Here is a 26,425-nt window from a genome sequence, read left to right on the forward strand (position 1 = left end):
TGAGAAGGTGAGGGAGTATGTGGTGCAGATACCTGAGTACACAGATCAGAGTCCATTTCGACCAATTCCAGCTGCCGCCTGCTAGCCACTTATTAACATAGCTGTGACTCCGTTTCCTTGTCCGTCCAGTGGAGGTAATAGTCGTTCCTGCTGCGCAGAACTGTGGGGAGGATTCAGTAAGTTAACATACGCAAAGCAATGAAAACAGTGCCTAACACATAACATTTAATCAGTGTTAGAGAAAACAAAGAAAGACATCCAAAGAAGCAGACAAAAAGAGAGAGGAAAAGAGAAGTGTCTGATTACGTATGGAATGCTAGATAGCTTGTTTTCTCCCAAATACTACCTACAAACTCCCCAATATAAAGATGGCAATAAATATGCACTAAATCAAAGTTATTTATTGTGTTAAAGGGATAAAGAAAGTTTTGAAAATTGGTAAGCTCTGCCAGGCACGTAAAACCAAATTATATAATGAATCAAATCCTTTCCCCCCCCCCAAAAGATATATGAATGTACTTAACATAGGAGAAGTGAACACACCTTTTTCTAGCAAGAAATATTTTCATTTTCTTTTTTTTTTTAATTCTTTATTTAAATTCAATCTAGTTAACACACAGTGTATTACTAGTTTCAGGGGTAGGATTCAATGATTCATCAGTTGCATACAACACCCAGTGCTCACTACATCAAGTGCTCTCCTTACTGCCCATCACCCAGTTACCCCTTTCCTCTATCCACCTCCCCTCCAGCAACCCTCAGTTTGCTTCCTAGAATTAAGCTTCTCTTACGGTTTGCCTCCCTCTCTATTTTCATCCTATTTTTTTTTTAAGATTTTATTTATTTATTTGAGAGAGTGAGAGAGAGAAAGAGCACAAGAGGGGGGAGCGGGAGAGGGAGAAGCAGACTCCCTGTTGAGTCCCCCGGGACTCGATCCCGGGACTCCAGGATCATGACCTGAGCTGAAGTCAGTCGCTTAACCAACTGAGCCACCCAGGCGCCCTATTTTCATCCGATTTTATTTTCTTTTTCCTTCCCTTCCCCTATGTTCATCTGTTTTGTTTCTCAAATTCCACATATGAGTGAAATTATATGGTATTTGTCTTTCTCTGACTGGCTTATTTCGCTTAGCATAATACCCTCTAGTTCTATCTACGTCATTCAAGATAACTGGAACACACCTTGCTGCTAGAATTATACTGGCCAATAAAAACCTCTGAATTTGTTCTTTGTACTACGTCTGCAAAAGAAACACGTTTACTTCTGTTTTCACATATCTTTCTCTTTTAGTGAGATACTTTCCCAAGCCACTAAACACTTCCTGCTCAGAACCTATTTCTTAACTGTAAGTACTCTGAAATTAAGTGATTGTTTAAAAGCTTATCTTAGCACTGGGGGAGGGGGCGGGGGGAAGAAAAAGTTTTTTGGGGGGTTTTTTTCTTTTTTTAAAGTGTTTGATTTCTTTATTTCCAGCTGAAAGACCAATGTTTTTTTACCTAATTGCTTTAAATTCAGTCAAATTCAACAATAATGTGCCAAGCATGAGTTAGATGCCATGCTTTTCAAAGTAGTGTAGCCTTGAATCTTTATCAACTACTGTTTCCAGCAGAAAACACACATCAGGTATTATATTTACTAACTGGATCGTTAATTTCATTCCTTATATTAATACATATGCATGCTTACTTGTGCTGGTCTAATTTCTTTGTGCTTTGAAATAGGAAATGGGATTTTTGGATTTAGCTAATGAATCATGAGAATCTTTGAATTTTCAGTATGAAAGTAAGAAAACAGACTGGAATGTTACAAAATTAAATTCTGGTGCTTCATTTATATGCATAGAGGTGTTACCCTTCTCACCTATCATTATATTTTTACTTTTGATAGCTTAGGAGATGAGAGATCATGAAATGAAAATGTTTCAAATAAAGTGAAAAAAATCTGGGTGCCTGGCTGGCTCATTCGGTGGAGTGTGCGACTCTTGATCTCAGGGTTGTGAATTCCAACCTCATGTTGGGTGTAGAGATTACCTAAAAATAAAAATCTTTTTTAAAAAGTGAAAAAAGGGCGCCTGGGTGGCTCAGTTGGTTGGGCGACTGCCTTCGGCTCAGGTCATGATCCTGGAGTCCCTGGATCGAGTCCCGCATCGGGCTCCCTGCTCGGCGGGGAGTCTGCTTCTCCCTCTGACCCTCCCCACTCTCATGTGCTCTCTCTCTCAAATAAATAAATAAATAAAATATTTTTTAAAAAGTGAAAAAAATCAAAATTTAGCATCAGTAAACACTAGAAAGAAGAGGAAAATCTAAGTAATACATTTAGTACCTGGATTGATTAATAATAATATAATATAGTAATACATTAATGTAATACACTAATACTATCGGTTAATATTAATAAGAAGACAGGCTGTTCTTCTCAAGAATGAGGTGTTCCAAGGCAGGGGAGACAGGTGTAAGGTTAGTTGTAACTAACACTAATTGGTGCAATTAGGATGTTTAAAATGTGAGCAGAATTCTGCAAGGTTTCCTAGCATTGAGGCCATTCCATGAAAGGAACCTTCTGGAGAAAGGAGTTGTAGTCTCTCTTCGAAACTGGTGCACCAAGATTCCCATTTCAGTTCCTCCTGTCTCCATTTTTTTTTTCTTTTTCCTGAGTGGAATTTTCCATCACTCTCGGCTCCTGTGGGAACAAAGATGGCAGCAAACAAAACAGCTAGGTTGTCACTTAGTGATGGGCAGAGCCGCTGGCCTCAAGAGGGAACTACAGATACCCCCTTCGTCCCTACCAAATGTAACACAACGCTTTTACATGCATTGGCTGCCCAACGAATGTTTGCTGAATTAGACCAGATCTGTAGTTGTTTGTAACAGAAGAGAAATGACAAAGCCCAGGGCGTGGGTGACAAAGTGTGCCCTGCAAAGCCATTGGCACTGGGTTCTGCACGGGCAGCCAGCAAAGGAAGGAGCAGGGCTGGTTCAGCCTGTGCTCCTCAGGCAAGCTGGAGGCGCCAGCATGGGCTGTATCTGCCTGGAGAAAGGGTAGGATTGTTCTAATTCTCACCAAGCTGTGTCTACACGAAAGGGCGACCTTTCTCGGCACAACAGCACCTTCTGGCTTCGGAGCAGCAGCTTGAGGGTGCTCGGGACAGATTCCTGCAGCCCAGCCCACCTAAATAACCATTTTGGAGCATAGTGCCTGGGAATCTACCTCGTAAACAAGCTCTCCACGTGTTTTTTACGCTAAGTAAGCCTTGAGGACCACTGACGTTGGGAGACAGGCTTGTAGATCAGGTCTCCGAAATCCTTAGCGTCTCTACTGGACTTTGATTTCAGGGAAGTGGAGCTGCAGATGAGTGTATTTGCTTTTTCCTCTCGGTTTTATGACTATCGAGGAGGTATTTCCTGGAGTAAGAAATCTCATGTGGGAGTTTACAAAACCCTTTTCCAAATAAGCTAAATTGGTCAGATGAAAGTGTAGGACCGTGGTTCCCTCCAGCGCTGCTCGTCTGGGCTGGGCTGGACAGAGCAACCTTCCCCGCTCCTGCAGGCAACCTTCATTAGAGATGAACTTCCTTCCAGTAACAAGAGAAATCTCTTGGGGCCCGCACTCTCTGCTCAGCTATGCGTGCTAAAAGGTCCACGGAAGCACCTGGGTCCCCACAGTTTTCATATTCAAAAGAAGAAGTCAAAAGTAGTGAAAGAAACAGAAACCTAAAACTGACTGTTGGGCTGAAGACTGTTTAAGTCACTAAACTGAGAGAGTAAATTTCTGTACAAATGAAGCGGCCGTCAGTGTAGGGATATTTTGGATGAAGCTGCTTGCTACGGTATGAATATTCAGATTGGACTCCAAAGGCCCTGGAGAATGCTCGGGTCTCCCGCCGCTCTCAGGGCTAACAGCAACCAGTTTGAATTCACAAGTACACATAGCATATACTGAGTGAAGACAGTCAGGGGAAGGAAAGGGCAATTCTATAACTGCAGACAAGTTTTTATTCTGAAATCTTTAAATTGTTCTTATATTTAAAATCATAGCGTAGACTTCTTGAAAGATAAGCAAACGGGCGCCTGGGTGGCCCTGTGAGTTAAACCGCCAACTCTTGATTTCGGCTCAGGTCATGATCTCAGGGTCTTGAGATGGAGCCCCCCCATCCGGCTCTGCGCCGGGCATGGAGGCTGCTTAAGATTCTCTCTCACCCTCTCGCTCTGCCCCTCCCCGCACTCGCTCTCTCTCTAAAATAAATAAAGTCTTTAAAAATATGTATTTCTTTTTAAAAAGTGAAGAAAAATAAGCTAGTTACATGAACATGTTTTTCCTCTGAGAGATATCGTGGAAATAATCTATTCATTTAGCTGGTATTTATTGAATGACAGTTGTGTGCTCAGCATCGGCTAGCCTGGAAAAAAAAATACAAGCAGCTAGAGGATAATCAGCATAACCCCTTTACAATTTTTTAAATCTCTGTGGACTTATTGTTTCCAAAATGGGTATTTCCTGTGTTGATAAAAAAAGAAATGTGTTGATTGTAATTGCTTAGACAATATACGAATAGCCTTTCATATTTTTTTTCTAATATTTGATCGTTAAAAGGAAATGCAAAAGAAAACGTGGAATTTCTTTTAGTATTTCCTGCAAAATGCCTCTTCTTCCCAGGCCCTAAATGTAGGAAGCTATCACCCAAAAATATGGCTTCTGTCGCTGGGATACAAGGGAAAACTGGGTCCTAGTACTCTGCTAGTCTAAAAGGGTCCTGTGAAGCAGGGCCATTGCTTCAATGGGCACTAGCGGGCGTCGGATGTACACCACCTCTGACCGGCGTCATGCATTGCTTCAGCAAGGTGGGAATAAGAGAACGCGGGCGCGGGGACGTTAGTGGGCACCCACTGTGTGCCAGGCCCTGTACCAAACTTTCGAGATACATCGGCGAAAATAGCCCACAGAATTCCCTGCCCTTGCGGAGCTTCCATTCCAGACCGGAGGCTTACTTTTCCTAAAGTCAAGCTAATTATTGCGAAAGGAGTGAGCACCAGAAAGGAAATAATCGAAATTTCTTTACTTCCTTTTTCATGAGATTGACAGAACGAATTTGTCCGGAGAGCTGCGGTTGCTGCCTATTAAGATAAAAACCGGGCGTGTGCACCAAAAGCAGAATCTAGGGCGCACCCGGTAGGTGTTAAAATCAGTGAGCTGTGTTAGTTTCTCGCGGTCTTACTTGCCGATCCGAAGTAAGCTGGTCAGGCCAGGGCCGTTGATGAAAACTTTGCCAAGTTTACGTGAATGCCTGGTGAGACTGGGTGCGTGCGGCGGCGGCGGCGGGACACCGCTGGCGGACCTGTCCCAGCCCCCGGCTCCCTGCGCCTGACGCCGCGTCCCGCCGCTCCGGGAATGCCCAGCCGCTGCCGTCCTGGCGCGTCCGCCCGCGCCGCGCGCGCTTGGGCCAGGGCGTCGAGCCCGGCCCGGGGGAGCCGCGGGGCGCAGCCTGGAGCGGCCGGCCCCGGACTGCGGTCGACCCTCCCCCTGGGCAATTCGCAGGCCCCGGGTCTGGTCCCGGCAGCGGACACAGCCGGGTACATAACCAGCGGTGGCGGGAGGGAGAACGCGCGTACCCGGTGGAAAACACCTTGAGCGCCCAGCTGCGGCGGGCAGTCACCATCCCTGGTGGCGAGGGGCGAGACCCCGTGAGAAGCCCACCCCGCCCTCCAGGCGGCAGAGCGGAAGCCCGCCTGCCCTCGAATCCGGGAAGGCGCCTCCGCCTTGGGCCGCGACCGCGAGCGGGTGGGCCGTCCGCCCTAAAAGGAAAATCAGAGGCTGGGCAGGGAGGGTTGGGCAGCGTGGTTCCGCCTGACACCGACCGGCTCCCTTCTCGGCCGCCGGAGCACAGCCAGCAGCAAGTTCACTGAATTCCATCAGCTCGAGATAGACACCTCCTCCCCACGGAGACACCCACAAACAAGGCACGCCCGGAATGAGCAGCCCCACTGACTCTGTGTGCACTTACCACAGCACTCCTTCACGTTGTTTTCTCTGACATCCACGATGCTTAGCCTCTCCTGTATTGTCAGACGGCAGTAAAAGGCCGTTTGGGTATATCTGAGAGAGCAAAAAGCAAAACTAAAAACTACTTAAATGTATCTTTATAAAAAGGCAGACCTAACAAGTTTAAAATGAGCTTCAACTACTCTGGATGGAGTTCATGGTATTTTATACAGAAAAGGAAAAAGAGAAATTCTTTAAGATAGTTCCTAAGAATAAGGGGGAAATTTTAAAATTTTTATAATGGCTATATTTACATTATGCACAGATTGTTTTTGTATTTTTCACTCTAAATCCTACGGGGCTCCCCTCTTCCCATATTCTTTTTTATGTTTTGTTTTGTTATTTTTTAATGATTTTGACTTGTGAAAAATGCTGCAAAAATAGCACACAGACAGATCATAACCAGTGTTGACCAGGATATGCAGGAGAGCCCTCACATGAAATGCAGCCGTTTTGGAAAACAGTTTGAAACGAGTCTTCAGAATGTTACACATGGCGTTGGTGGTACAGTGGTGAGCATCCTCCTTCCAACACGCTAAGCGTGGAGCTACCATTTTGATCCACAAACCCGACTTCTAGCTATATATCCAGGAGAAATGAAAATAAATGTCCACACAAAAACCTGTACACAAATAGTAACCAGAGCATTATTCGTTAATAACCAAAAAGGACAAACAACCTAAATGTCCATCAACTAATGAATGGATAAACACAAAATGGTATATCCACATAATGGAATATTATTCAGCAGTAAAAAAGTACTGATCCATACTAGAACATAGATGAACCTTGAAAACATTATGCTAACTGAAGGAAGTCAGTCACAAAAGACTCCACACAGTCTTCTGTATCCCCAGGGACATGTTTTAAGACCCCCCAGTGGATGCCTGAAACTGCAAATAGTACCAAACCCTACATATGCTATGCTTTTTTCTTACACATACATACCTATCATAAAGTGTAATTTACAAATTAGGCATAGTAAGAGATTAACAACAACAATAATAAAACAGAGCAATTATGACAATATACTGTAATGAAAGTTATGTGAACATGGTCTCTCAAAATGTTATTATATCTACTCACCCTTCCTGAGATGATAAAGTGAGGCGAATGACATAGGCACTGTGACAGCTCTAGGCATAGACCAGTCTTGACCATACGTCAGACGGAAGATGCTCTGCTTCCAGAGCTCGGTTGACCATGGGTAGCTGAAGCCACAGATGAGGAGGACTACTGTATTGTATGTTTCCATTTATGTGAAATGTCTAGAAGAAGCAAACCAAGAGAGACAGATTAGAGACTGTTTGGAGCTGGGGGAGGCGAGAGGACGTGGGGAGTTACTGTTAATGGTTATGGGTATTTTTTAAGGGGTGTGTGATAAAAATCTTCTAAAATTAGAATATGGTGATGGCTGTGCAACTATGGATATACTAAAATTGCTCAAGTATATATTTTAAATGAGTGAATTTTACAGCCTGTAAAATATGTCTCAATAAAGCTACTTTTTTAAAGTACACAGTATCCCTGTGTACCCTTCACTCAGCTTTCCTGATTCTTCATGTAAATTACATGACCATAGTGTAAATATTGAAACCAGGAAATTAATGTTGATAAACTATTAACTAATTAACTGACAGATCTTATCCAGATTTTACTAGTTGTCCCACTAATGCCTCAGGGAAGAGAAGAGCAGTCCTTGGCCCTGGGGAGATGGACTGGTCTTGCCAGCACGGCGTCGGGGTGGCTACTTGCTGGCCTGGCACTTACACTGGGTCTTTTTTTTTTTTTTTTCTTGTCTTTTTGGAGATATAATTGACATCTAATATTATATTAGTTTCAGGTGTACAACGTAATGATTTGAAATTTGTATATATTGTGAAATGTTCACCACAATAAGCCTAATGAACATATCACCACACGTTTCAAAGTTTTTTTGATGAGAACTTCTAAGATTTATCTCAACAACTTCCAAATATACAATACAATAGTATTGACTATAATCACCATGCAGTGCAATACATCCCCAGCACTTATTTTGTAGATGAAAGTTTGTACCTTTTGATCACCTTCACCGATTTCTCCCACGCCCCACCCCTCATCTCTGCAACCACCAATCTGTTCTCCGTATCTGTGAGGTTGGTTTGGTTGGTTGGTTGGTTTTAGACCCCACAAACAAGGGAGATCATGCAGCATTTGTCTTCCTCTGTCTGACTTATTTCACTGAGCGCAGTACCCTCAAGGTCCATCCATGCTGTCGCTCACACTAGGTCCTGATGTTCTTCTCTTATACATAAAGAATTTCACAGAGCATCAACATCAGATAAAGCTAGTCTGTGACCATGATGGATCAAGATAAAAACACTCACACTCCATAATCATATTTGGACATATATTTGAACTTTAAACATTATCCAAGCCACAACATACCAAACAGCATCCTTTCCTGGCTAATATGAGTGATTCCTGTGGCAGCACCTCTTGCAGGATTAACCTTGCTCTCGTCAGTGCTCCCTGTAGAGAGGGTCTATTAATAGACCCAGTCATAGAACTGTATTCCACTTTCTGGGCCACTCCATTTCCTTGATCCTCCTCCAAATCTACCCAACCGAAAACTGTTTTCTAATACCCTGTCACTGAAATTCCCCGCAGTCCCCATGGTGTGCCTTCTCCCCTGCTATAATATATAATACACCTGAGTTGCTCAACTGTAGTTGTGTGCTTCATGGTCTCTGATTGGAGAGCATTGACAGCTCCTTTTCTGTTCCAGGATTCAACTCAGGATCCCATATTGAATTTGGTCACCATGTCTCCTTAGTCTCCTTCCATCTTGAATATTTCCTCTGTTTTCATTCGTCTTTCATGATCCTGACACTCTTACTGGCCAGATATATTGTAGAATCCTCCTCCTTTTGTTTTGTCTGATACTTTCTTTTTTTTTTTTTTAAGACTTTATTTATTTATTTGACAGAGAGAGACACAGCGAGAGAGGGAACACAAGCAGGGGAGTGGAAGAGGGAGAAGCAGGCCTCCCGCGGAGCAGGGAGCCCGATGCGGGGCTCGATCCCAGGACCCTGGGATCATGACCTGAGCCGAAGGCAGACGCTTAACGACTGAGCCATCCAGGTGCCCCTGTCTGATACTTTCTTATGAGTGGATTCTGAGTACGTATTTTTGGTAAAATAACACAGAAGTGATGTTGTGTCCTTCAGCGCATGACAATAAACAAACACATGAGCATCCATCTATAAGCCTTGCCTTCAACAAATATCACTGTGGTGGCGCCTGGGTGGCTCAGTCAGTTGAGTGTCCTACTCTTGATTTCTGCTCGGGTCATGATCTCAGGGTCGTGAGATCAAGCCCTTCGTCGGGCTCCATGATTGGCGTGGAGTCTGCTTGTGATTCTCACTGCCTCTGCCCCTCCCCCCTCAAAATATATCAATAAAATCTTAAAAAAAAACCAATTATCACTGTGGTGTTTGCCAAATGGTGGTCTTGTATCTCCATCATTCCTTGTACATTCATTAATGGGAATTCTCTCATAAAAAAGCACTATACCTGGGACGCCTGGGTGGCTCAGTTGGTTAAGCGTCTGCCTTCGGCTCAGGTCATGATCCCAGGGTCCTGGGATCGAGTCCCACATCGGGCTCCCTGCTCCGTGGGGAGCCTGCTTCTGCCTCTGCCTCTGCCTCTCTCTCTCTCTCTCATGAATAAATAAATAAAATCTTTAAAAAAAAAAAAAAGCACTATACCTTTCCCCTCATTTTAAAATTTGTTATTTTATTTACATCAGTATGGAATTATGGATAGTTACATTGGTTTATGAGTTATAACCCATTATTAACATTATTTTGTTGCTCAAATTGTCCTGGTTTGGCCACTGTGAGAACCATCAGATGGGCTCTGAAGTCCTGTCTCTAATCCACTGTTGAGCCGTTTTTGACCTTTTGGTCCTGAAACAAGAGGTTCCAGGCTTTTCTTGTACTTTCCCTGCCCCAGCCCTGGAATCAGCCATTTCGCCAATGAACTCTGGCTCCCTTTTATTGGAAAATGGCATTTCAAAACCAAAATTTGGGCACAAGGTATATTCAGTGATACTGGGCTTTTGTTGCTTCTAGGTCCTCTCAGTGGGTGGAGCTAGGAAATGTAATTATGTATACACACATATCTATCTGTGTGTGTGTGCGCGTAAATAATCATGAGTTTGTACCTCTGATTCCAATCCAACAGCACAGGATTCATATCAGCCCTCCTCCTTTCCTTATTTGTAATTTCTTTGTCTGACAGTAAAAAAACCTCAGTCTCATTATCCACAATATATTTATTTGTTCAAGCCTAGCGTGTATATATATATATAAAGAAGTTTCAGAATTGCTAACCCATACTCTTGTGAAAAACCAGTTTATAACTAAGGTATAATATTTGTTCTTTTTGTCTTTAGCCTTACATTACATAGTCAAAACACTGCTTTCTGAAGTTATTATGGTTAACTTTTTCTTCCTCACTCACTTCAGCGTGTTTCCAGTATTAATTGTAATACAATTAGGTTAATTTGTCACTGTTTATATTGCCTATGGGGTTCCTTCCACATTCTGGTTGACTTTAATTGTCCATTTGTGTGTTGACTTAATGTGTGACATATTAGCATGATTTAGAGGAAGAGCCATACAAAAAGGTACACTTGAGGTGTCAGCCCATCCCTACCATTCCATTTCCATTCTCCCATTCTTTTCACCCCATTTACTCTGAACATAACACATTTGTTCATTTCTGGTTTATTCTTTCTGTAATTCTTATTGTATATGTATGTTTTCTTATATCCCTTTATTTCTCACATAAAGGATATCAGACAGCACATACTCTTTTGTCCATGGCTTTTTTCACTTAGTATATCCTGGAAATCATTCTATATCAGTTTATAGAGATTTTCCTCATTTTTTTCTTTTGATAGCTGCATAATGCTCTGTTGTATGGATGTACTGTTAAAAAAAAATTCAACTGAGTAAAATTTAAAGATCTTACTGGCTTTATTCAATGATTATGAATCAGGCAGCACCCAATTTTCTAACAGATAGAAAGGAGCTCTAAGGAGCTATACAGAATGAAAGACTTTTATAGACAGAAGGGAGCAGGAACAAGGCACTTATACTAGACAAAAAAGCAAATAAATGGTTATGGCAAGGGGGCGCCTGGGTGGCTCAGTTGGTTAAGCGACTGCCTTCGGCTCAGGTCACGATCCTGGAGTCCCTGGATCGAGTCCCTGGATCGAGTCCCGCATCGGGCTCCCTGCTCAGCAGGGAGTCTGCTTCTCCCTCTGACCCTCCTCCCTCTCATGCTCTCTGTCTCTCATTCTCTCTCTCTCAAATAAATAAAAATAAAATCTTTAAAAAAAATGGTTATGGCAAGGTCATTTTTCTTTAGAGGTTGGTAGGGGTCTATCTGGCAGATTACCTAACAAGTGCAGATTAGCAATTCCTGACTGACTGGTTTAAGATTCCATTTCTGGGAGGGCTGAAACTAAGTCTTGGTGTGGCCACATGGGGTTTAGCGTAAGTGGCTCCATTTCAGGCCTGCTGTCTTGTTTCTAACAGTACCATAGTTTATTCAACCACTCTCCCATATATATGAATAACCTCAGGCATATATATTTTTTACATTGTTACAGTTATATCTTCAGGATAATTTCTAGAAGTGAGATTACTGGATCAAATGGTAAGTGCATATGTAGTTATCTTAGGTATTGTCAAAGTTCCTTCCAAAATGGTGTGTTGTCACCAGCAAAACTTGAGTGCCTGTTTCTTCAAAGCCTCGCCAAAAGAATGCATTGCATGCTTTTTAATTTTTGCCAATCTGACAGGTATTTACCTTGCATTTCTTTAACTTTGAGTGAATTTGACCATCTTTTTGATATATATCTTTTAAGGGTCATTTTTATGTCTTTTTTAGTGAATTATCTGTTCCTGCCTTTTTACTATTTTCTCAAACTTGGGGCTTTTAAATGTCTCTCATTTTAGAGTCTTCTTTAAATACTTAATGTAGGGGCACCTGAGTGGCTCAGTCGGTTGGGCAGCCAACTCCTGATTTCCACTCAGGTCATGATCCTGGGGTCCTCGGTTCAAGCCCCACACCAGGCTCCCTGCTCATCTGGGAGTTGGCTTGAGGATTCTTTTTCTCTCCCTCTGCCCCTCCCACTGCTCATGTACTCTCTCTATATATATGTAAAATAAATAAATAAGATTTTTAAAAAATTAAATAAATAAATAATAGCAAATTTTGTACTCTGAGATACTTATAATCATTTTATTAAAACTTTAAAAATGTGTGGTGTTTGCATACTATACCCACTAATGGGAAGGGAAATACCTAGAGCTACTTTCTTTTTTTTTTTTTTTAAGATTTTGTTTATTTATTTGACAGAGAGATAGCACAAGTAGGCAGAGCGGCAGGCAGAGGGCAAGGGAGAAGCAGACTCCCCGCTGAGCAAGGAGCCTGACACCGGGCTCGATTCCAGGACTCTGGGATCATGACCTGAGCCGAAGGCAGACGCTTAACCAACTGAGCCACCCGAGCGCCCCCTAGAGCTACTTTCTGATAGTGATGGTGTTCAACAGAAACAGAACATTTTTAAGCTTTTCCTGCTTTCTAAAAAAAAAAATTTAAACTAGTTTGTCCTCATCCAAAATAACTGAACATTTATTTCATGAGACTGTTTGCCAAGATTCAGGGGACCATCTGTGAGTGTGGACCTGGATGATTTATAATTAGCTATGGTGAAGTCTGGGCAGATTTAGACATGTTTGAAACATTCCTGCATGATACACTTTCAGTTGTGCAGAGAAATATCGAAGACATTACCCTGCTTTTAAAACTATTCCTGGTCTCCTATACTGTGCTCTCTTCTTGTTCAAAGGAACTAGCAAACTGGCTAAGTGTTAACTAAGTCATGAGATCTGTAAAGAAACAAGCTTATTCGAGAAATAGAAAAGTGTAAAATGATATGGAACAACTGAGGTACTTTGCCTGTTTTTGGACCTGCTCTCTCTATGCAGAAAATCATATAAAAAAGGCAAATAGTATGACAATGCCTGAGGATCTCAAGGCACTGTATTTTCAACTTTAGCATGTGTGTGTGTGTGTGTGCTTTTCAAAACATGTCCTGAATTCTGAAGTGGAAATGTATTACATCCCAGTGCCCAGCACACTGTAAGAAAATCAAGCGTATTTTAAGCACTTAATTCAATGAGGCAATACCTTTATGAGCGTAACATTGAGCTTGTTGCTAAAAGAATAAATATGAGAAGAGGGTTCCAGGTCTCAAGGAGACCCAACAAACCAGTGGCAATGCCACACTGTACTAAGTGCTGTGATGGAGTGGGAGTCCAAAGCTAAGAGACAAAGGGAGGAGATGGGGCTGTGGAATGAGCCTGAAGAGGATTTGAATTCCACAATTCACTTAAACTCCGAGTGTCCATTTCTTTATCAGCTCAATAAAGATAATAGTTTCTACTTTGCTGGGCTATTGTAAGATTAAGTGGACAATGTGAGTCTAGCACAATGTCTGACATAGAGTAGAATCTCAGTGACTATTAGCTGATATTATTGCCAACAAACGTATATGGAATTCATCATATTTCCTTACTACACTTTTGTACGTGATAGCCACTCTCCCTTATATTTATCTGATTCTTTATTGTTCATTAAACTCATCCCCAGACTATATCTCATTTAATACTCTCAATAGGGCATCTGGGTGGCTCAGTCGGTTAAGCGTGTGCCTTCGGCTCAGGTCGTGATCCCAGGGTCCTGGGATCGAGCCCCGAGTCAGACTCCCTGCTCAGCGGGGAGTCTGCTTCTCCCTCTCCCTCTGCCTGCTTGTGCTTCTCTCTCTCTGTCAAATAAATAAAATCTTAAAAACAAAAAAAAACCACTCTCAAAAAACATGTGAGGTGGTTAGGTCAGAAACCACTTTCATGTTACAGACTAATAAATGGAAACTTAAATGACTGGACTGGTAAGTGACTAGTCCAAGATCACAGAGTTTAAGAAATCAGGATTTGAGCAAAGATACTCTCACTCCAAATCTAATCCACATTCTATGACCCCACCTTGCCTCTCCTGATAGAAATTAGGGTTAACCTCACAAAACGGACTTCATAATACACTTTGCTGAGACATACTATCAGGACTTGCCCCAAAATATGTCAAAGGGCCTCCAAGCCAGCACTGAGAGGAGGACACGGGCCCCAGGTAAATTTGAAGTGAAGAACTTGGATACAAAAAGATTGGAGAGGACTACTGTGATATTGTGGTTTATAATAAGAAATATATGTATGGTTTTCATCCCTGTTCATGGCACAGAACTTCTAAAATCTTTGGAATCTCTTAACTGTAGATAAGAGCGATAAAGGTGTTCTTTTATTTATACCAAGCCCCTCTCAACTACCGAGGAGTTTATCCTAAAGAAGTGATTTTTGGAAAGCCCTTGAGGATGGGGCTGGTTGCCAGGGGAACCAACCTTGTGATTAGAGGGTTGGAACTTTCAACCCCACCTCCCAGACTTCCAGGGAGGCCAGAGGAGGGCTGAAGATTGACTTCAGTTGCCAATGGCCAATGGTTTCATCAATGATGCCTAATGCAATAAAGCCCCAAAAGAATAGGGTTCAGGGAGATTTTGGGTTAGGGAGCCAGCAGGGTGGCAACCCCAAATTCCACATGTTCTGAACTTATGTATCTCATCATCTGTTCATTTGAATCCTTTGATTTCCTTTGTAAAATAGCAATAACCTAGTAAGTAAACTGTTAAACTGTTTTCTGGAGTTCTGTGAGTCACTCTAATTAATTGAAGGAGGGGTCATGGGAACCTTCAGTCTATAGCTGGTAAGTCAGAAGCACAGATGACAACCTGGGCTTCTAACTGCCGTCCACAGTGGAGAAGTAGGAGCAATCTCATGGGACTGAGCCCTTAACCTGTGGGATCTGAAGCTATCTCCTGTAGACAAGGGTCAGAATTGAGTCGGATTGTAGGACACTCCAGCTGTTATTGCAGAATTGCTTGGTGTGGGAAATACTACCACATATTTGGTGGGCAGTAGTGAAGTAGACTATTTTGTGGGTAAACAGAAAACAGAGGAGGTTTGTTTTTGTTTTACAACTGCTCATCAGAAATAAATCCAAAATAAAAGGGAACCTATAAAAGGAGCAAGAGGGGAAAGGTGTGTGTGTGCACAAAAGCTCAGGATGGTGCAATTTTAAAGAAGCCTGTTTTCTGCAATTCACTACTGCTGACAACTATAACAAGTTGGTCATTGGTTCCCCTGTCTTGTGTGGATACTAGGTACCTGTCTAAAAACAGTACCAATAACCCGGTTTTGCCCCCTTACTCCAAGAGAAGCCATTGTTCCATTGACCAGTTCAGTGAATTCCCTCCCCCAGGAGCCTCTGTCTTAGGAGGAGTAGAGATAAAAATTATGTTCTTCAAAGATCAGCAAGCAGGGGCACCTGGGTGGCTCAGATGGTTGGGCGGCTACCTTTGGCTCAGGTCATGACTTCTGGGTCCTAGGATCGAGCCCCTGCGTCGGGCTCTGCTCAATGGGGAGTCTGCTTCTCCCTCTCCCTCTTCCTCTCTCCTCCACTCCTGCTCTGTCTCTCAAATGAAAAAATAAAATCTAAAAAGAAAGATCAGCAAGCCACTTAATCTAAATTGTCCCACTTGCCTGTGAAGCAAAATGCCTCAAAACAGGTTTTCACGAGCAACCTGGAGTCTACTTACACCAACTTTTTCCTTTTCAGACCACGGCCATTCAAGACCCTACATCGAAAATGCAAGCTCAGTCACCGGTGGTCATTGTGACTCAGCCTGGATGTGGTCCTGTGGCCCAAACCTCCAACTGGCAGACAGGCATGTGTGACTGCTTCAGCGACTGTGGAGTCTGTAAGTGCTGGGAAATGCCCCCGTAATTGCCATGGAGGAGAAGCACCAAAGGCCAAAGCTTTCCCTCATTCCTCCCTTATGGTGTAGTAAAGGTTCCCAGCCTATTACAGGGCACCTGGCATGTCAGGCAATGAATGGTAAGTGAAGAAAAAAGGCTTGTGCTGATTATAGCTAATTTTTCTCCAGCACATCAATCAATAGTCTTACTCCTAAGATAAGTACTGGAATTAAGATGATAGTAACGAAGCTGATGATTCTCACAACCAATGGGTCTGGCCTAATGATTATAAATAGACCATACATTAAAATAAAAGAGACATTTCCATTGATTTAAAAAAAGAAAAAGAAAAAAGACTGTTCTTACATATGTAAACTCATTACTTTAGAGTTACATTGTGCCCGGCACACAAGACATAGTATTCATCCATGGTTTCAACGGGAGCTCAGCAAAGAACTATTTAAATTTATACATTTAGGTTTTTATGTAGCTGAGAATAAAGAATTCTAAAGGCAGTCAGCTTCTCATCAGGAAAAGAATCTCTAACTCTGCTTTGCTTCCTTTATGTGAGATCTCTCCAAATAAAGTTGGGGAAAGTAAGTTCAGGGATGGGATGGGGGGTGTCAGAGAGGACCAAGGAGCTTCGTGCTCAACACCAAACAAGAAACAAACTTGCCTAGAAAAAAATTTGCTTTGAGGTTTATTTGCCTGTCTCAAGTCCACAGAGTGTTCTGAGACAAGGAAAGAAAATACATTAACCTTTAACTTACCAGTGAAATTGAAATTTGAAATCAAGTTGATCCCTGAGCAACATAGGTTTGAACTGTACTGGTCCACTTATATGCAGATTTTTTTTATCAGTCCAGCACTATAAAAGTATTTTCTCTTCCTTATGCTTTTCTTAACATTTTCTTTTCTCTAGCTTACTTTATTGTGAGAATACAGTATATGATACATATAACATACAAAACATGGATTAATAAACTGTTTATGTTATCCATAAGGCTTCCGGTCAATGGTAAGCTACTAGTACTTAAGTTGGGGGGGAATCAAAAGTTACACACAGATTTTTTGATTGCGCAGGTGGTCGGTGCGCCCAAACCCCCACATTGTCCAAAGGTCAACTGTACATTAAAAAGCACAGAGAGAAAAAATTACCTAGAAAATGGAACGATGGGTTTGTTCATTGGCTCTCATTGTCTTACTGGATGACCTGGGGTGATGATTTACACATCTCAAGACATTAGTTCAACATCTGCAAATCTTAGTAATACTAAGACTGACTACATTACTAAAATCCTCTAAAGATGAATAGTTTAATCCTCCAGCCCTTTGCATTGTCACTCAAATAAGTGAATTACAAGTTTTAATATAAGCTTAATTCCTTCATGGCAGGACTCCTTAATTGCAGCCCTGACCAAATCATTCTCCCTTCTTAAAATATTTCAGTGGTTCCTCATGACTTTCATGACCAACTCCACGCACTCATTCGTCATCCAGTCCCCAACCTGCCTCACCCTCCAGCTTTACCCCCATCCAATCTAGCCACACTGAATGAACACCAGCCATTGCCAAGACATGCCAAGTGATCTCAGAGACGCTCGGCTCCCTTTTGTCTGCCTGCCAAATTCTACTCATCTGTCAATATTCCGCTCAAGCAGCATATCCTTCCCAGAGCTTTTTGAGGCCTCATTTCTGTGGGTGACCTCTTGACATCTTGAGGAGATTTCCATTGGAGAATTTTTCATTTTATTATCTGACTGCCCTCCTAGACAGAGGCAACCAGTTCTGGGGACAATCTCTGGAACATGGCTAGGTCTCAGTGAGGCATTCAATAGATGAAGGAAGGCAGGGCTACAAAAAGGATGCATACTTGCCAAGGTGTGGTGATTCCTGAAATGACCGGGTGGGGAGAAGGGAGAAGCTGATGTAATGCTGAGCAAAAGCATTGCGGATGGCCTTGGCAGCAGGATGTGTGGCAAAGGCCCCATGATTGGGACTGCTGTTTGTGAAAGCAAACTAGCTTCCAAAGGTGACAGGAACAGAGTGGAGTAACTCGTGCCTCTGGCTTCATGTGTCCAGGTCTCTGTGGCACATTTTGTTTCATGTGCCTTGCATGTCAAGTTGCAGCTGACATGAATGAATGCTGTCTCTGTGGGACATCCGTTGCAATGAGGACCCTCTACCGGACCCGATATGGCATCCCTGTGAGTCTCTTACCAAACTGTATCAGTCAAACATGCCCCCACTTTCAAAATCATCGTTTTAAACCTGCAAACCATTTGATGGTGTCCATCACCTGAATTTGATTGGTAGGTCTTTCCTAGCACGTGCAATTTTGTATTCGGTTGCTGTAGCAATAGGTCCCCCTGGTTATGTGACCTCCTTCTAGGTTTCTGTCAAAGACCTTCGAACATAGGCAACTCTCATATTTGCACTGTGTATCATACAATGTGCGGGGACTATTCAGAATCTAGTATGCCCCAAGTACATGACAGAGGACACCTCACTGAATCCTCACACCCTCCCTGGAAAGTGAGTAGGTCCACATTGTACAGATGAGGACTTTAAAGTTTTAAGGGGTGGAGTAACTCGCCCAAAAACACGCACTAGAAGTAGAAGTTGTCAATATTCAACCCTGTCTTTCCATGAACGCACGTTCCGATACGTCACAAGCTGCACTTCATGTGACAGGAGCTTGCGTCCGTCAGGACTCACCAGGGAAACACAACCAAAAAGAGATATAGATGACACAGACAGAGGTAAATATAGACCCATCTGAAGAGAGACGTTAAAGAATAGGTTCATGTGATTGTGAGCGTTGGCAAGTCCGAAAATGCAGAGTAGGCTGGCAGGCTGGGAAGAGTTGCCGCTCGGGTCTGAAGGCAGCCTGCCAGCAGAATCTCTTCTTGCTCTGGGGAGGTCAGTCTTTTCCTAGTAAGACCTTCAACGGACTGGATGAAACCTACCCACATTACAGAGGATAATCTACTTCGCTCAGCATCCACTGATTTAAATGTTACTCTCATCTAAAAAGTCTTCAAAGAAACATCTAGAATATATGGGTACCATGGCCTAGCCAAGTTGGCACGTAAAATTAAGCACCACAGGGAACAAATAAATAGGCAGAATATATTAGGAGCTTATTTTATTCCACTGAAATTATTTTATTTTTTCATTTAAAGATATTTCTTAGTTCTTTAATTACAAAAATAATACATGCTATATACCTAATTTTATGACAAATTCAAACACAGAATTATGGAAAGTAAAAAATGAAAATCTAACCCCTTTATACACAATTCCACTACTCAGCTATAAACTCTATTAATAATTTGGTATGCACTCTTTCAGGTTTTTTCTATGCCTATAAGGTATACAGATATAGATTAGATGGAGCTCTAGCTATGGATGTAGACATATGGGGCTTGAGGTTTGCAGGGCTCTTTTGATTTGTGTTTATCTTTTAAAATGGGGTCATACTATACTGCAACTTGTTTTTTTTTTCCACGTGACATTTGGTAGACCCCTTTTGTGTCTGTAATACAGATCCTTTTTAATGTGTTCATAGTATTCCACCATACAGATAATTTACTTAATCACTTCCTTACTGATGAAAGGTTAAATAGTATTGTAGATTAAATCGTTGTTAGGACATAAAATTCTGTATATGCACTGGTACTTTTGTACAATAGTGCCCGAGATTAGAGTGAGAGATCACAGTGTATGCACATTCAAAATTTGAAAGATACTGTCAAATACCCCTCCCAGGCGCCCTAAAATGCAGTTTCTTAAAAAGTTAAATGCATCTACCATTTGACCCAGCCATTCTACTCCTAGATATTTGCCCAAAGAAATATATATCCATACCAAGACTTGTATCAAATGTTCAGAGCGGTTTTGCTTGTAACAGCCCCAAACTAAAAACAATCCAGATATCCGCCAGCTGGTTAATGGATAAACGAAGTGTGATATATCTATAAAATGGAATACTACCCAGTAATAAAAAGGAATGAATTACTGATACACACAAAAACCCGGATGAATCTCAAGATGAATAGAATTTTAAATTGTGGGTGAAAAATGAAGGGTCCTCACTAATTGGATAAAAATTTGTTGTGGGACATCTCTAGGGAATAAAAGCAATCAGGAAAGACCTATGCAACAACAAGAAGAGAAGAAGTTTTAAACAAAAAAAAAAAGCAGGGGGGTTGTATGGGGATGCCTGGGTGGCTCAGTTGGTTAAGCGGCTGCCTTCGGCTCAGGTCATGATCTCAGGGTCCCGGGATCGAGCCCCGCATCAGGCTCCCAGCTCAGCGGGAAGCCTGCTTCTCCCTCTCCCTCTGCCTGCCACTCCTCCTGCTTGAGCTCTCTCTCTCAAATAAATAAAATAAAATAATCAGTGAATACCAAACATAAAACAATTTGGCTATCTCATGAGTGAGAGCAATTTAGATTTCTCTGATGTGCCAAAATGTCTTTACCCTTTATTCTCTCTTCCAGTGTGTCTGTGTTAAGTCTTAGGGAGTCTGATCTCTTAGAAGATAGGTGAAGAACTGCCCCCATCTACCCCCGTCCTCTCCTAGGACCCCAAAGCCCACCCCAGGGTCCTCTGTTAAATTCACCTGCCTGCTGTATCCTGGGGCAAAGCCACAGCTTGGCAATGCGGGGCTGGCCCGGCTGCTCAGGCAGTCTTCAGTGAACCTCCTGCCTTCCATTCCCCAGCCTGTTCGTCCTCCTTTCTGAGTTCCAGGTTTTTGAGTTCGGGATTAATAAAATGCCCTGCCCATGACCCTGTTAGAGGTTTCTGCATCCCTAGCTCTGTTCTACTTTCTCCATCAGTGTAATCCCGTCTGCTCCCAATTTCCAAAAAACTGCTCAAAATTCCTGGCCCACTAAATGACCCCATTCCTGTTTTCTAGTATAGCTTTAATTTATTTACCAAAGCTCTGCAAGCACATAGCTCAATTTTAGATTATCTAATTATTGTTAAGAAGGGTAGCAGTCCACAAACTTCTCTCTCCTACCACCTTCTCCCCAGAGCTCTGTAGGTATTTTCCTCCATATCTCCAAATCATAGACTTGGATTGCTACTTTTTGAGTTTTCCATTTGGGGCATTGTCTATAGACCTCCCACTATAAACGATGAGAATTTAGTTCTGTTTTGTTCTCCTTCCCCACCACAAACATGCACCCTCTCCCCACCCCACTTCTTCCAAAAAGGTATATGTAATTTGGGTTAAATCCATATTTGGTACTTACATTATGAGACCTATGTGCTCTTCCGAGTTGAGTCATGTAGTGAACTATGATTGCTTTTCCCACTAAACTTTGTTTTTCCTGTATACAAATACAAAACTTTGTATTTCTTGGTCTTAATAATTCTTGGTGTTTTAATTAGTAATTTTCCACTTTCTTATGAGTCGTTTTCCACTTACTTTAACCCCCAAACTCTCCCAGTTTTCTAAGTCTCTTTCCAACATATTCAACATATCAGACATTCTACCATTTTTATCTTCTCAATGAAATCACTCCCTGACCTACAACTACCCTTGGAACTAATTGCTCTTCATTTGTGGTGCTTAACTCTCTTGCCCTGGGATCTCCTTCACCATTACCCTGGAGATGCCATTAGCTTCTCTCTTGTGTTAGGCTCCTGTTTCGTATATTCCACATCTTCCTCTTTCTTGGTTTCCTCCCTCATTGCGGGTGGAGATATCCTCTAATAGCTTCCTGAGATAGGGTAGGGGTGTGGAAGAAAAGAATTTTGAAGTTTTACTTTCTGAAACTCTCTGTTTTTCCCTCATACTGACAGTTTTGTTGATTGGTATCTTCTATATTCAATATTACAAAGTATAGGAAAACATTTAATGTCATAAAAAGAGGAGTTATATGGAAAAATCAATTAACATTTTCCTAAATGTATCCATCCAAACTCTGAATTCAACAGATCAGTTCCTTCTGCTTGTCTTCAAAATGTCTTAAAAATCCGTAAGTCTTAATTTCCAAACAGGTGGATTTTAAATTTCTATTTCTTTTGTATTTTCAAACAGGGATCCATCTGCGATGACTATATGGTGACGCTTTGCTGTCCTCACTGTTCTCTTTGCCAAATCAAGAGAGACATCAACAGAAGGAGAGCCATGCGTACTTTCTAAAAAAACTAATGGTAGGTCCCAGAATCTGGGTTTTGTTTGAAACACAATAAGGGCTTTGTAAATTACGCATTATTTTGAGTAATAATTTAAAATAACAATTCCTTAAGTCTCTCAAATGTTATCTTAATATAAAGATTGATTTTGGTTTCTTCTTATGAAGAAGATAGCTGCATTACGTTGCTTGGGCCGCCATAACAATTTACCATAGCCTGGGTGGCTTACACAATAAGAATTTATTTCTCACAGTTATGAAGCCTGGGAAGGTCAAGATCAAAGTGTGGGCCAATTCAGTTCCTGTGAGGGCTCTCCTTCCTAGATTACAGATGGCTACCTTTTCACTGTGTCTTCAAATGGTGGAGAGAGAGTAAACTCGGGTCTCTCTTCTTATGAAGACAATAATCCCATAGTGGGGGGCTCATCTTCATGACCTTATTTCAAACCTAATTATATCCCAAAGGCTCTTCCTCCTTATACCCTCACAGTGGGGGTTAGGGTTTCAACATATGAGTTTTGCAGGGGGCACAGACATTCAGTCTACAACAATTAGCTTTATAATTTGAAACCATATTTTAGTAAATAAAGGGATGGTGACTTTTCTAGACTTCTCAGAATTCTCTTTATCCATTAATGAGGCACTTACCACTTATAAAATGTCAGGGTGTGGTGAGATACAAAAGAAGTAGAAAACATGCTCCCTACTAAGACAATCAAATCGACAAAAGAAATTGGCAAATAACTATAAAGTAGTAGAGCAAATGAAAATGACATGTTATGTAATATTTGAATTGATTGCAGCATAAAGCGTCTCAAGAATGAGGGAAGATTATACAGGAAAATCCTATTGAAAAAAGTGAACTCTGAAAGTGGTGGATATAGAATATTTGGAAATGTTATATAGAATCTGAACTTCTGAAAATCAATCAAATCATTTCCAACTAATTTTTCCAGTATTCTCAGAATTAGCTATCAAGTAGAAATAAACATGATTTTGTCAGTCTCCTATAGAATTTATCCTGAGTGTGGGAAGGAAGCATTAATTTTTCCATTCTTTGTAATATGCCACTTCCTTTTTCAAGTGAATGAGAACCCTGCATAGGTTAACAAGTATAATTTGTGGAGGATATATTTTAAAATGTCATTTATTTAGCAAATAATGTATCAAGTACCCAGTCCTATGCAGGACAATGCTAGGTGCTGTGGGGAACAAAAATAAATAAGCTGGTCCTCTTGTCGTTAGAGACTTTATACTCTAAAAGAGAAGATTAGGCAGGCTTTAAATAAAATGTCGGGTTGACTAATGCCTTTAGACCAAGTGCTATTTTATGCTCAGAGGAAGAACAGATCATATTCTGTGAGATGTGTAAATGAAAGTTTCTTGAAAGAAGTGGTTTTTTCCTCTAAAGAGGAAGTGACTATCAAGGTCACAACAGGAAATAGATGGCACTCAAATTGTAATAATACAAAGATTTAATGAAGACCACTCACAAAACAGGCGTGGGTGGGAGGTCTAGGGAAATGACAGGGAGGGTCCCAGAGCAACCTAGACTAGCAACAGTTGAACTGTTAACCACCTCTGGGCCTCAGGGAGGGGAGGAGGGAGCAGTTACCAGAATCCCAAAGGAGTGAGCTCTGAGAAGGAGAAGGCTGCCCCCAAAGGACCGGTAACTTCTCACTAGAAGGACAGGAGCAGCCTGGGGCAACCTCACAGGAAGTAGGCAAGAGGAAAAGTACCCTGATATCACTTTCCCAAGTCCTTCTAGGCTTCCCACTGTTTGAACCCACTGGTTGGCAGCGGGCAGGAAAGTGTTGCTGTAGTCTATAGGTCAGCCTCCCAGGACACACAGCAGGGCAAACAAGGATGGAAATGGATCAGATAGGGCAAACATAAGATCTCGGACACGAGATGTGACTTTAATTAATAGAAATGGATATTGCTTCTAATCGGCAAGAACATTAGTGAAACTATAGAAGCAGAAAAAAGGAAAAACATCTTTACGAGCTTAGGTCCTTCCAACTTGGCAGGAACATATAAGTAGGAAAATAATGAGAAGAGAAAGACTTTAAAAGTGAGTTGGGGCCATGGCATGCAATATAATGAAATTAGGCTAATGATTTGGCCTTCTATTTGGCAAGCAGTGGGGAGTTATTGTAGGCTTTATGTAAGGGAGTAACATAAATAGAGCTATACTTTAGAAGAATTAATCTGAGAGTGGTATATAGCACAGATTGGACAGGATGAAGTCAGAAGCAAAGATGAAGAATTAAACCAGTTCAGCCCTGTTTATTTAAATAAATACATGAGACAAGTTGGATAAAATACATATCCACACATACATAATGAATCCTGACATCTGAACTTATTTTTTTTTTAATCTCAGAGAAATTATCTTACTGAATGTTTGAATTGGTTTTAAGTAAAATACCTTGGTGATCCTGACTCTGGTGCATCACCTTGAACACGACATTATTCATCAACGGTGAAACTTTAGATATACAAATACCTGAAGTGGGAGAATCAAGAGACAAAGATCAAAGAATAACATGATTTATGTTAAAAATAGGTTGAGGTGCACCTGGGTGGCTCAGTCAGTTAAGCATCTGACTTCAGCTCAGTCAGTCAAGCATCTGACTTCAGCTCAGGTCATGATCTCAGGGTCCTGGGATCCAGCCTGGTGTTGGACTTCCCCTCCCTCAGTGGGGAGTCTGCTTGTCTCTTTCTCTTGGGCCCTCCCCATGCTGGTGCTCTCTCTGTCTCTCTCTCAAATAAATAAATTTTAAAAAATAAACAGGTTGAAAGAAAGGGACATAGGAACCAGCAGAAAAAGCTCCAAATTGTAAACACTGGAACACTTGGAGCAACAAAGTAATTTTAGATTATAAATGGAATTTTTAGAAAAGATTATAACCAAAATAAAATATCTGTGAGTCCATACTTATATAAATACATGATTAAACAAACAAATAAACACATGGAAGAGAAGAGACAAATCTTCCAGAAGTACAGAAGAATTCCAAAAAATGTATGCATGTATTCCTCCCTCAAGGAGACGGAGCATAACTGACCACCCCTTAAGAGTGGGTTTGTACAGTGACGTCCTTTCCAAGAGTATAGTATGAAAAGGGGAGAAAAAGAGTAAATCTTTATAGTGGAGAAACCTGACAAGACAATTTCAGCCAGGTGACCAAAGGGAACCTCATCAGTTGTAGGTATTCTGCAAAACCTGACCAGTAGTCGTCAAAACTGTCAAGGTCATCACAAACATGGAAAGTCTGAGAAACAATCACAGTGTAGAGGAACCTATGGAAACTTGATGACTAAATGTAATGTGTTATCCTGGATGGGACCCTGGAACGGAAAAAAGACATTAGGTAAAAACTGAGAAATCGAACTAAAGTATATGCTTTGATTAATAATATGATGTATCAACATTGGTTCATTGGTTGTAACAAACCTACCTTAGTAAGATGTTAACTGAGGGAAATTGGTGCAGGGTATATGGGAACTCTCTGTACTATCTTTGCAATTTTTCTGTAAACCTACAATGATTCTAAAATTTAAAGTTTATTGAAAATAAAAACATAGATTAAGAAAATTCAAAACTCTTCTTTGTGTGTCCCTCATAGGTGAAAAGCTCTTATTGAAGCAACTAAAGTTAGCAGACACCCTTCAGCTTGAGTCCTCCTCTGCGTTTTGCAACTGAAATATGATGGATCTGTTTAAGCACAATCGATGGGGTAAAAAAAAAATGGAATTTTGATGTATTTTAAATGAATGTTTTCCCTTAGTTTTGCTAAATGGTCCAGCTTAGTTTCTCCTTGCTTTCATATTATTAAATTTTCTGGCTTATTAATTTTGTGTTACATTTGGCATGTAAACAAAATAAAAGATTTTACTAACAAGATTCTTTATGCTTCTTTTGTTCTCAATGTCTTTATGTCATTAATTTTAAGGGTCAGTCTCATACTTTTGTTCTGATAATTTGGTTTCTGCACAGGAAATTTTGGTCCACGGCAACTCAGTTCTCTTTCATCTAAGAACTTGGAGACAGAAAAAAAGACTACAGATAACTATTGTAAGACACTTATAATACTAATTTAGCTAATACTTTTGCTCCTTATTATCTATAAGGATTATTAATGCTGACAAAGTAACAACACAATATGCCCTGCTTCCTAGCTGCATACCTGACAGGTTTGTTGTGTTGATACTCTTTCTCTTCTCAATACAAAGTATCAGGACAAGTAATAAAAATTCAGTGCTAAAATTCAGTATGACCCAGTTTTGATGAAATATTGGTGATA

General features: G+C 41.3%; 1 protein-coding gene across 1 annotated transcript; it reads left to right on the forward strand.

Annotated features, from left to right (window-relative positions):
- The first annotated feature begins 1,278 nt into the window (after window positions 1-1,278).
- Window positions 1,279-26,025, forward strand: LOC118010385 (placenta-specific gene 8 protein). The gene is made up of 5 exons (XM_035004632.1): window positions 1,279-1,345; window positions 15,826-15,967; window positions 18,048-18,172; window positions 22,019-22,134; window positions 25,748-26,025. Exons 2-4 carry the CDS (start codon window positions 15,856-15,858, stop codon window positions 22,121-22,123), a joined length of 342 nt encoding a protein of 113 aa, XP_034860523.1. The 5' UTR covers window positions 1,279-1,345; window positions 15,826-15,855; the 3' UTR covers window positions 22,124-22,134; window positions 25,748-26,025.
- The last annotated feature ends 400 nt before the right edge of the window (window positions 26,026-26,425 follow it).

The sequence above is a fragment of the Mirounga leonina genome, unplaced genomic scaffold (assembly GCF_011800145.1).
Source record: "Mirounga leonina isolate KUSES-001 unplaced genomic scaffold, KU_Mleo_1.0 Mir_129, whole genome shotgun sequence".
NCBI classification, from domain to species: Eukaryota; Metazoa; Chordata; class Mammalia; order Carnivora; family Phocidae; genus Mirounga; species Mirounga leonina.

Bases quoted from the DNA above. Each gene is read 5' to 3' on its own strand.
- LOC118010385 (XM_035004632.1), top strand. From the start codon at position 15,856: ATGCAAGCTCAGTCACCGGTGGTCATTGTGACTCAGCCTGGATGTGGT. The intron at 15,968-18,047 runs GTAAGTGCTGGG...TCATGTGTCCAG, and splicing joins CTTCAGCGACTGTGGAGTCT to GTCTCTGTGGCACATTTTGT. The intron at 18,173-22,018 runs GTGAGTCTCTTA...ATTTTCAAACAG, and splicing joins GGACCCGATATGGCATCCCT to GGATCCATCTGCGATGACTA.